General features: G+C 41.3%; 1 protein-coding gene across 1 annotated transcript; it reads left to right on the top strand.

The window, feature by feature from the left end:
• Positions 1 to 725: 725 nt before the first annotated feature.
• Positions 726 to 9,984, top strand: TMED7 (transmembrane p24 trafficking protein 7). Its single transcript, XM_050945981.1, has 3 exons — positions 726 to 1,308; positions 5,528 to 5,773; positions 8,975 to 9,984. The coding sequence occupies exons 1-3, from the start codon at positions 1,114 to 1,116 to the stop codon at positions 9,209 to 9,211; spliced, it is 678 nt and encodes a 225-aa protein (XP_050801938.1). The 5' UTR covers positions 726 to 1,113; the 3' UTR covers positions 9,212 to 9,984.
• The last annotated feature ends 1,385 nt before the right edge of the window (positions 9,985 to 11,369 follow it).

The following is an 11,369-nucleotide window of genomic DNA, read 5'->3' as shown; positions in this document are numbered from 1 at the left end:
GAGTGCAACTGATGCTTCTGGCTCCACAAGGCACCTGCACCACCGGGCACAGATACCTGTCCCTAGCCTCTCTCAATTCACTGGGTTTTGGAACCCATGTCCCTTGTCTAGCAAGTACCACCCAACTGAGGGTGAGTCATTTGTCACCAAGCAGTCCCACAGCCAATTTGAATGAAAGATGCTGCCAGCCACAGAACCAGATAGCTGGACGTGAACAGGCTCATATTGGCGATGTAAAGTCCTGACTAGTGAACATTTGGCCTTTACACCGTGCAACTGCAACGCGAACTGCTGTGTCTGGGATGAAAGTGAAACAAGCTGCAGGCACGGTTGGGGCACAGGCTGAATTGCAGGAAGAGGGACCAGCGTCTCAGGCGACAGCTCAGCACCTTATCACCAGAGCTGCTGCCAGCAGCACCGCCCTGGGGCTGGACACCCCACTGCCGCTGCGGGTCGTCCCGCCCTCTCACCTTTTCCCCGCCCCATTGTCCTTCGCAGCCCCGCCCACTGCCCGCTCCTGCCCCGCCCCATTGTCCTTCGCCGCCCCGCCCACTGCCCTCTCCTGCCCCGCCCATTCTCTTTCGCCGCCCCGCCCACTGCCTTCTCCTGCCCCGCCCCATTCTCCTTCGCCGCCCCGCCCACTGCCCTTTCCTGCCCCGCCCATTGTCCTTCGCCGCCCCGCCCCATTGTCCTTCGCCTCCCCGCCCTCTTTTCCCCAAACACCACGTCGACAAAACCAGGGGAAGCACTTCCGGGTCGGAGGCGCGCGACCTGCGTAGCCACTTCCGCAGTCCCAGTTCGTTCGCTCTTTTCGCCACGCTGCACAGATACCGGCTGCCGCCGACTACTACATCCGGGCCTCTCGCAGTGAGTCCCCCGTTCTGCGCCCGCTTCCCCCCGCCCCCCCCCCGGTGGGCAGTCTAGCTCGCGGGCACCTGGTCACGGTGCCGGGCTGGGCGCTAGGCCTGCTCGCTGCGGCCTCCGCTGCTCCCCCTCCTCGCCCGGCGAGAGCCGCTCCCGGACTTGCTCCGACTCATTCTTCCCTTTGCCCCTTAGCTACTCTGCCGCTGCCGCCGTCTGGTGCTGAGACCCCTTCCCCGCTCCACCGGGGAGATGCTACTGCGGGGCTTGCTGGGCCCTGGTGCCGCGGCCTGGTCCGCGATCTCGGGGTTGCGGGGGCTGGTGCTGCTGCTGTGCCTGGGGGGCGCCGTGCGGGCCTCCGAGATCACGTTCGAGCTGCCCGACAACGCCAAGCAGTGCTTCTACGAGGAGATCGCGCAGGGCACCAAGTGCACCCTGGAGTTCCAGGTAATCACCCGCCCGGGCCGCGCCCCAGCAGCGCCAAGCGGTGCTTCGAGGGGGAATCGTGCAGGGCACTCTAGAGTGCCAGATACACAGCTCCCTCATGCACCCCTCACATCCATCGTCAAGACAGAGTTACCCCCAGTTGATAGTGTTTCCCTAAACAGATTGCACAGGGGATCAGGTGCCCCTTGGAGTTGTGGGAATGTATTCTGTTTCCTCTAGCCGGTTAGAGATGCTTAAAACAGCGACCCAACGCACTATAATCTAGCCAACATTGCTTCATAATTCTAGCTCAGCAATAAGTAATGCTCTTATAAAGTGATCTTGTAGGGCACCAAGTGCACCTTTTTATTCCAGATAACACTGTCCTTAAATCAGCTTAATATATACCTTTTTGCCAACATTACCTCACCCACACAACTAGCCAGCTAGTATCCCATTTCCTTGTAAAGGCAGCTGTTCTGCTGAGTTAACCCACACCACCTGTCACCACACACCTGTCTGGCTTGTCTTCACTTTCCCTGGCTTCCCTTTCACTGTGTGCAGCTGATTGATATTTCTAACTTGTGAAATAAACAAGGCTGTCCCTGAATTTCATTGTGATTCTGAGTTCATACCCTAAATCCTACTTCAATTTTTGGTTTTGAGTGATTAAGTATTAATCAGTTGTGATTCTGGAATATTATTGCCCGATAACATGTATGCAAGGCTGTGCAATTGTTATGTGGGAGGCAAAGATGTAGAAGTGCTATGTTCTTGTTCTTTTCATGATTTTACTGTAGATCAGGAGGACTTGTGGCACCTTACAGACTAACAAATCTCTAAGGTGCCACAAGTCCTCCTGTTCTTTTTGCGGATACAGACTAACATGGCTGCTACTCTGAAACCAGTAAAATAATGAGTTAGTTGTAAGCTTCTTGGAAAACTTCCCAAAATGGATCCATTGTATGTTTTTATGTGTACATCACCTGTGTGTAGCTGAAACTCACATCAGCCTTGTGATATGGACACTTTGCCAAAATGATGTTGCTATAACAAGATATTTCTAGAGCTTCTTAGGGGTTGTACTACTTGGAGCTTTATTCATTTAATTGTTGAGACTGTTTGCCAGCCTAATAAAAGTGAATCACTGTTAACTGTACAACATTTCACTTGTGAAAGGCACTTAACTTTCTTTTATCTTATGTTTTGAGACTTGTTGGGGAAGGTAAATTGTGGAATTAGATTGCTACACTTAATATACTTGACATTGGAATAATTATGTCTTTATTGGTAATGTGTATTTCACCATACACATACAACCTGACAAAATACTTCTGTTGATAATAGAAATTTACAGATAGGCAAAGTAAGAAAAATTCTGCTTGATAACTTGAGTCCCACCTCAGTGTGTATAAAACATGTAATAAATGCTGTATAAAGCACATATTTACAGCTTTGATAAAACAGCCAGCTCTGATGTTCACAGAGTTGAAGCTAAACAAAATTATGTAGCATTTATAAAGCTTTAACTTTTTTTTTTTATTTCATGGTCTACTGTCATCCACATAATTTTCCAAAACTCTGAAAGTTTAAATCAAAAATAGAAAAAACTTCTTAAAAAATAAATATTGATGTTATCCATCAAAATTATATATAAAAAGGTGAATTTTGCCAAGCCTAAATAGAATACATCATTAATTATGAATTAATGTAGTTGCTTTTCAGTGTTTAACATGTGCCAATGCTTTTTGGAGGAATTGTACATCGGTGAATTCTGCCCCAAATGTCTTTGAGCTGTTTCTGCACCCATAGAAAAGTCACTCTAGTGGTTTTCTATTTCTATCAGTTTTGTCTTTCAGATCTAGCATTAAAACAAGTTCTAATCATCTGATATTTAACCAAATTTAGTTGTAGCTCTTTGGTAGTAATTGTAGTTAAAGATTGCTGATCTAAAGTGCAATTGCTGAGGCTGCTTATATCTAAAGAAACTAAAAGATTTCTTTGAATACTGACACTGAAATATTTCAGTCATTTGTATTTTGTTCAGAAGAATTTTCCACAAAAACTGGGCTTTTTCTTTCTGCTAGCTGAGCTATTTTAATTTGTATGAGTAGAAGTCTGTCCTAAAACATTTATCTTGAATTTGTTTAAATGTAGTATCTTTGGGACAGACCTTTCAAACTGATACTAATGGGTGCATCCGAATTGTGGAAGTTGGAGATAAGACCTGTTGGGGCTAATCTATCCTCTGCAAGATTGTTGTTTTCTAGTGCTTTGTTTAATCTGTTTTAAAATTTAAGTGTTGTTTTTATCTTCTCCAGTCATAAATTTTTGAACAATCTGTTATAGACATTGCTAGTCATATGAGCTTGTTTTTATTTTAATTAGTGTCTATAGATGCACTCAAAATGTTTGTTTTAAAAGGGAGTAAAGTGCTTGCTCACATTTAAATTTGTACCTCATTGTTTATCCAGATATAAATCAGTGGTTTCTAAATTTGCCAAAAGCTTTTTTACATTGCTTCAATCACATGAGGGTTTGGGACACTTATAAGCTTTGGCTAACTTCATTCAGTGTTGGGAGAAGACATAAGCTCTGCTCGAGGGATGCAACAGTATTCCTAAGTCTGCATTAAAATCCCCTAAATGCAACTGCAACAAGTTTTTTTTTTTTCTTTTTCTGTAAAGTTGTGCTGAAATCAAACCTATCGGACTTGTTTCCAATGAAATTTAGAAACTAGGTTTACTATGAAGACTGTCTATAAAACCTATAAAGAATTCTTAAATGCATAGTGTCTGTATCGTAAGGATACAGGTTTTTTTTTTTATTTAAACCTAGTACAGTGGAGTTGCATCTTACGCAGGGGTTAGGTTCTAAAGTCAGTGCGTAAGGTGAAAATCGTGTATAGTCAAAATTACCCTTGAAAATTCCTTAAATTGCCCATAAAGTACAGTACTGGATACTAAGAGGTAAAGTCGGTACAGAGTCCCAGACCCTTTAAATTGCCACCCGAGCCCAGCTGCTGGAGCCCCGGGGTAGCAGCGGCAGGGCTCCAGCGGTGATTTAAAGGGCTCAGGGCTGTGGAGAGCCCCGGGCCCTTTAAATCACCACCAGAGCCCTGCCACTGCTACCCCGGGGCTCTGGCAGCGGGGCTTGGGAGGCGATTTCAAGGGCCTGGGGCTCCAGTCGCTTTAATTCACCAGCCTGGGGAAGCTGGTCCAGTGTATCGTCTTACTTTCACCTCTGACAGTATCTTTAAACACTAAAATCACACTCAGTGTGGCTAGATGCTCACGCTGTGAGAGGCATGCAGGAACTGAGACGGATTGAGGGAACAGCAGATTCACGTCTCTCATCTCCACACTCACTCTGGGGCATACGCTCATTGACTGGAATGGTGGGTGGAGTTGTTGGGGTGGGTTTTTTTGTTTTTTGGCTGAGCCTGTATAGTTGAATTTGCGTAAGTTTAAATGTGCGTATGATGCCACTCCACTGTATGCTTTTCTCTCATTTCCAAAAATATGCTGATAAAGATTTGTGTGTAATTAAAAAAAAAGGGGGGGGGGCATATCCAGTCCCTATTCTTGTGCCACTTTGCAGCACAAAGCAGGAAGAAAGCTGGCTTAACATGTCTGTGTGAAACACCCTTCCAGTCACGTTGGAAGCAGGTGTAGGCTGGGGCATTGTTGCATTCTGGCAATTCCAACCTGCTGGAACAGCTCCAGTGTGTTTGATGCTGTATTGGTTTTTCTGGACTTGAAAAGTGGGCCTAAAATACAGTAAAACTTACTGTTCAAACACAGTATTACTTCAATTTTATTGTTTTGTCAGGTTCTTCTACTGTACCTATCACGAAAGTATCTGAGAAACTTAAGTAAAATAACTTAATTGAAATGAAACTTTCTCTCATGTATTTGTGTAAATTAATATGTTTGAAAAAACTTATCAATCTTCTACAACTGAATGGATGTACAGTGTTTTATTCTTATTTTGTTAGTGTGTAAAATCCAAGTTCATTGCTGTAGGCCAATATAAATTGATACTCTTGAATTGAACAACTTCACTGGTGAACTCTGGTTTATTACAGCTCTCTGTATCTTTTCTATTCTTGGTTTAGTTAATTAGTTAAATTAAATAAAATACATCAGATCGAATGACTTGTAGAGGTGCTTAGATAACTGTAATACTAAGATTAACTTTCTACTCTATTAAAGTGCCAATAATCTTTCACGCTCCACAGGTGATCACTGGAGGGCATTATGATGTTGATTGTCGGCTGGAAGATCCTGATGGCATTGTGTTGTACAAAGAGATGAAAAAACAGTATGATAGCTTTACCTTCACTGCATCTAGGAATGGAACATACAAATTCTGCTTCAGCAATGAATTTTCTACTTTCACGCACAAAACTGTATACTTCGACTTCCAGGTTGGAGAAGATCCACCTCTGTTTCCTAGTGAGAACAGAGTCACTGCACTTACCCAGGTAAAGGGCTGATTTAAAGTGACTGATAGCCAAACAAAAAATGGAGCAGCTGATGCTTGGATTTTCAAAGGAGCCTAAGGGAGTTAGGTACCTACATCGCATTGAAAGTCAATAAAACTGGGCATCTAACTCCGTCAGACTTCTTTGAGTTACTAGGGAGCTCTGTTTAAATCAAAGACTTAAAGTTGTTAACAATGAACTTTTGTCTGCTTAAAGTTTGGATATAAAACTGAGCTTGTGCAAACTTTAGTAGCAGTCATTAATCATGAATGTAGAACTAAGATTTAGGGATTTACCTCTCAGTTAGCAAAGAGCAAAGTCATTCACAACAGGACATTATTTAAGGAAATTATTAGGATGAGAAGATGTTGGAGGAATACTATGTTGCTGGGTCAGGAAGGAATTCAACAGCAGACATTTCTAGACATTGTTCTGGAAGGAAGTGGCAGGTAGGCAAGGGATGGCAAAGAAGCCTCTTCCACTATTTTTGTGCCTCTTTCTTATAGGCTGTGGGTCAAAGAAGAGTTTAATTGGACCTTACTGTCATACTGAATTTTGTACAATCTACTGTTTAGGCAACAGTGGTACATGCATCTGTCTGTAGCCACAAGAGGTCCCAGTCTCAGCATTTGTGGAAACAAATGGGATTGCTGGAAAAAAATGTAGTGTGGATGAATAAAATGCACTTGAAAGGTTACAGAGTAAATATATTTAAATTTCCAGTATTTTAGTAATGGCAACTCATCTTTTTATACCATCATGGTAAAATATTGAGATTTTATACTAAAAGCTAATCTGCTTTCCCTTGACGATACTAACTGTTTAACTAAAAATAGTTACAAACAATTCAGAGAATTATTAGTCTTATCATATGTATCACAGACAGGTATATTTTCTTAAGGAAGCTGCATTTCAGTGCTGTGACTTTACTCCTGTCTGAAAGTTAAGTGTTGGTGCTTTGAACTTTTTGAACAGTTTGTTTCTAAATTCTGCCTTTCTGTAGAAACATCGAGTAGTGAAAAAAATAAAAATAGGCTTTTACATTTCATGCCTCTTTTTAAGGAAAGTAAAACTGAATAAGATAATTAGGAAACGCTCAATTTAATATTTAGATTAGAAATCCGTCCAGTAAGTCAAAATTATGAGAAGCAAAGAAAAGGCTAGCAAAACAAATTGAAAATAAAACACGTTTCACGTCTAGTTGGTTAATGTTATAGATGTTTGAATTTATGTACAGTAGGGCAGGAAACTGCTTCCCCACAAAAAAGGCTTCAGCTGTGTGAAGTTTTATTCTTAAACCTTAGGTCTTCTCTTTGTTTTTTACATGTCTTTATTTTAGCCTCACTTACTTCATTTCTCCTAAACACAAACCCATTTAAATATGTTCAGTACATTACCCACAGATACCTTGTGTGCTGCCAACCAGCAGCAAACTCACTCCAAAACTGCTATTTAGGTGAGTATGCATCATTTCAGTACTTTGGAACCAAGGATATAAACACCACCCTCTAGCTATCTTTCTACTGGCCTGAGTGGACCCAAAGATCTCTCTTCCAGTGCATTTCACAATCTTTTTGCTGTTGTCAAATGAATGTAGGAACTTGAGGACTCCTGAGTTCAATTCCAGGTTTTGTAGGGGAGCTTGCTCTAATAATTAGAGCTGTCTGTCTCTCTGTCCCCCTTCTGTTCCTATCTACCCTGCCTCTTTCTGGTTCTTGTCCTCCACCCTATCTCTCTCTTTTTCCCTATTCTCTGGATCCTGCAACTCCCTCTCTTCCTGACCCATCTAATGCTGCTATTCTCTCTCTCTCTCCTCATCCCTGTGCATTCCAGTGTGGTTGCTTCCTCAGCGTTGCCTGGGCACCAGCAGTGGGAGTATTGAGAACACTTGGTTCTTGTCCTGCACCATAATGTCCCTTTGCTGCCGGAAGGAGCAACTACAGGGGAAGTCCAGTTCAGTGCAGGCAGACTCTTCAGAGAATTTAGGGAACTGAGCATGTATGAATTGTGACTTTTCTAAGTGCATGGCCAGCTTAGACAGATTTTCATAGGAATGTGTGACAGATCCAAACCAGTGGGGTACAGGAGTCTGATAGAGGGCAAATATACTGGTCACTGGATGAGTAGTTTTCTGTTCCCTGAATGACCAGAGCAGGGGCTGCATTAGAGTAATCAGGGACCTGCTGGAACCAGTTAAGGCAGACAGGCTGATTAGAACACCTGCAGCCAATCAAGGTAGGCTAATCAGGGCACCTGGGTTTAAAAAGGAACTCACTCCAATCAGGCGAGGGGGAGCCAGAGGAGAGGAAGTGTGTGTGAGGAGCTGGGAGCAAGAGGCCCAAGGAGCTGAGAGTGAGAGGGTGTGCTGCTGGAGGACTAAGGAGTACAAGCATTATCAGACACCAGGAGGAAGGTCCTGTGGTGAGGATAAAAAAGGTATTTGGAGGAGGCCATGGGGAAGTAGCCCAGAGAGTTGTAGCTGTCATGCAGCTGTTATAGGAGGCACTATAGACAGCTTCCATCCACAGGGCCGTGGGCTGGAACCTGGAGTAGAGGGCGGGCCCGGGTTCCCCCCAAACCTCCCAACTCCTGATCAGACACAGGAGAAGTTGACCCACACTGTGGGGAAGATCACTGAGGTGAGCAAATCTGCCAAATAAGTGCAGGATCCACCAACATAGAGGAGGAACTTTGTCACAAATGGTAAAAGGCATATCCCTGACACCCAGATGGCCCCTGTCAAATATTAAGTCCCTGCTTCAAAGGCTCGAGGGTTTCTCAACAAATCACTGATATATATATATATTTTTTATATATGGGCAACACAGTGTATGTTTCCCTAATCTTGTTCTCTGAAATGGCTGACCATTTTAGCTGAAACAAAACACAAAACCTGAGGCAGACACTTAGCATAGAACATTTCAGCCCAGACAGTTTGGCCAAGTTCTAAGTAACTGAAAATGGGGCCATATAATGGGAAATGTGAGGCAACTTTAATGATATATTATGTGGTTGAGGGGGAAAATATTTAGTATATTGGTTATGTGGGTTAGATGTGACAGAGCTTAAAAGCATATTAGTTGAGAGAATAAACATGCTCCATCTAAAATTACAGAAGTCCTGGCTATATATGCTCAGATGCAGCACAAAGATAGAATTCTTCCAATGCTTTTCTAATTCAGAAATATTTTTTTTGTCTAGATGGAGTCTGCTTGTGTTTCAATTCATGAAGCTTTGAAGTCTGTTATCGATTATCAGACTCATTTCCGCTTGAGAGAAGCACAAGGTCGCAGCAGAGCAGAAGATCTAAACACCAGAGTAGCTTATTGGTCAATAGGAGAAGCCATCATTCTTCTAGTAGTTAGTATTGGGCAGGTATTTCTCCTCAAAAGCTTCTTCTCTGATAAAAGAACCACCACAACCCGTGTTGGATCATAACCAGTAGTGAAATGATGCTTCAGATCCACTGTACACTGTTCATCTGTAAACTTACTGTTTTCCAATTAATTGTAGATACAAAAGAACTAAAGATGGGCAACAGTTTTAATACCTTTTTACCCTCTTCCCATTCATTAAAAATTGCAAAAAGTAGTCAAAGTGAACGGGACAGCTTTTTATTTGAAATATTTGGAAAAGTTGAGAACTTATTATTTTTTTGTTTGTGTTAAGCATCCAGCAGTGATCTGTTTTTCCTTTATTTGTATTCACTGATTAATCTGTGGTATGCTTTGAAAAAAACCCAAATAGTTGATATGGAAGACAGTACATGTGAAAAATTGATGATATTTTAGCTTTTCAGGCTGAAGGTGTTGGATTAAAACCAAAAGCAAATGTGATGAACTGTAGTCACAAAGCATTGAACTGCATTGTTTTGATTTGCTCTGAAAAATCCAATCTATATATCTTTCTTTGCTGTAAAACTTGCAAGTTAACACTACATCATGGCACAAATACTGTTGTTCTATAGAATGGTAAGTCTCCACTTTTCACGCTTGTTACGTTTTATTTTTAAACAAGTTTGTTTAAAAAAAATACATTCTTCCTGTATTACAATATAATGAATTTCCTGTTTTACAATATTGTTTTTTATTGAACAAATTGTAAACTGAGACTACTCAGGAAATCAATTTTCTATACTCTATAAAAATCAATTTCCAAGGCTTTTTTTTTTTTTTTGAATGCAATAAAATAGGGAGAATCCTGTAACTCTGTCACTGAAGTTGTGTAGTCTCTGGAGTCATATATGCTGCTGTGGCTCTTCAAAATTAGGACAACAGTGGTAAACTGGCTTGTTAGGTAGCCCAGCACTGATACTGGACATGGTTGTATGACATCTGTGTGAGGCACATACAAAGCTTTCTAGTAAATCATTATCAAGTCCAATTTGTTATTTATACTGCATTGTATCTCCATGGTTGTGATGCATTGGTACATTGTTGCCTTGTGCATCTAACTGCCACTTCTGGTTTGCTAGTGGTCATGCAATGTTTTTAAAAGTTTCAAGGTGTCTTTTGGTAGGTTTGCAGTCTACATTGTTATCATTGCTCATGTCTTTAATAGATGCTGTATTGTGTACTCTGAAAAGTCTTGTTTTATTAGAATGTGGAAGTTGGCAAACATACATAAATTGTTTGTATTCAAAATAGGATTAACAGCTAGTACAGACGAGTCGGGAAGGACTATGGTAATCTTACCAATTCTCAAGTGCGCAGGAGAAACAACTACTAACCTAAAGACACAAGAAAATGTAGGGTTTTTCACTGACTTTCCTTAAGCTAGCATGCAGTAAAAGGACTGTAATTCTGATTTGTTGCCAGTGTTGATCAGATATTTTCAACTCTGGAGAAACTAAAAAGTTTGTTATATATATATATATATATATATATATATATATATATATATGAGTCATACTTGGGCACATGGCAAAAAACTCAGGGCCATCAACTTAAAACAATTTAAATTTCAGTGGTTGTAATAAAAGGAGGTTCTAGATTTATTCTTACTGTGAATAATCAATTACCTGTAGTCTGAGACATCCAAGAAAAAATTGAGCTAATTCCTATTTTAGGGGTCACTGAGGTTGGTAGGTGAAAAACAGGATCTTAGTTTAAGGAATCTAGTTGATATTCTCAGACCTTGTTTATAATTTTTTGAAGCACCTACAACTTCCTTTATTTGGAGGGGTAAAAACAATGCCAGTGCTGGTTACAACTTTGCAAAAATAAACTAGCGCACAGACACTTTTCCTGAATGCCACAAGCCTGTGCCTGCATATGATACTCTTCCCTGATTGTGCTTGGCTGCTTTATTCTTGTGTGGCAACAAGCTGATCTTCTGCAGGTTACTTACAAACTTAATTACATGCAATAATAAAGCAAATGGGTTCAGTTAGGGCAAGTGTTGCATGTTTGCCATTATAACCATTTGATGAAAATGTGATCTAATTTTGGCAGTGTCCCATTGCAATCTTCGGAAGCTTGAACTATCACTTGTAAGTAGATCAGTTAATGAGTAGCTTTAATTGCAATGAAAACGTTTATTTTAAAGATGTGAATTTTTTTTCTACATTAGTTGCTTCGTGTTACTGTCAAAATTG

Source organism: Gopherus flavomarginatus, chromosome 3 (assembly GCF_025201925.1).
Source record: "Gopherus flavomarginatus isolate rGopFla2 chromosome 3, rGopFla2.mat.asm, whole genome shotgun sequence".
NCBI lineage: Eukaryota > Metazoa > Chordata > Testudines > Testudinidae > Gopherus > Gopherus flavomarginatus.
This window is presented reverse-complemented; position numbering and strand designations above follow the sequence as displayed.

Bases quoted from the DNA above. Each gene is read 5' to 3' on its own strand.
- TMED7 (XM_050945981.1), top strand. From the start codon at position 1,114: ATGCTACTGCGGGGCTTGCTGGGCCCTGGTGCCGCGGCCTGGTCCGCG. The intron at 1,309-5,527 runs GTAATCACCCGC...CACGCTCCACAG, and splicing joins AGTGCACCCTGGAGTTCCAG to GTGATCACTGGAGGGCATTA. The intron at 5,774-8,974 runs GTAAAGGGCTGA...TTTTTTGTCTAG, and splicing joins GAGTCACTGCACTTACCCAG to ATGGAGTCTGCTTGTGTTTC.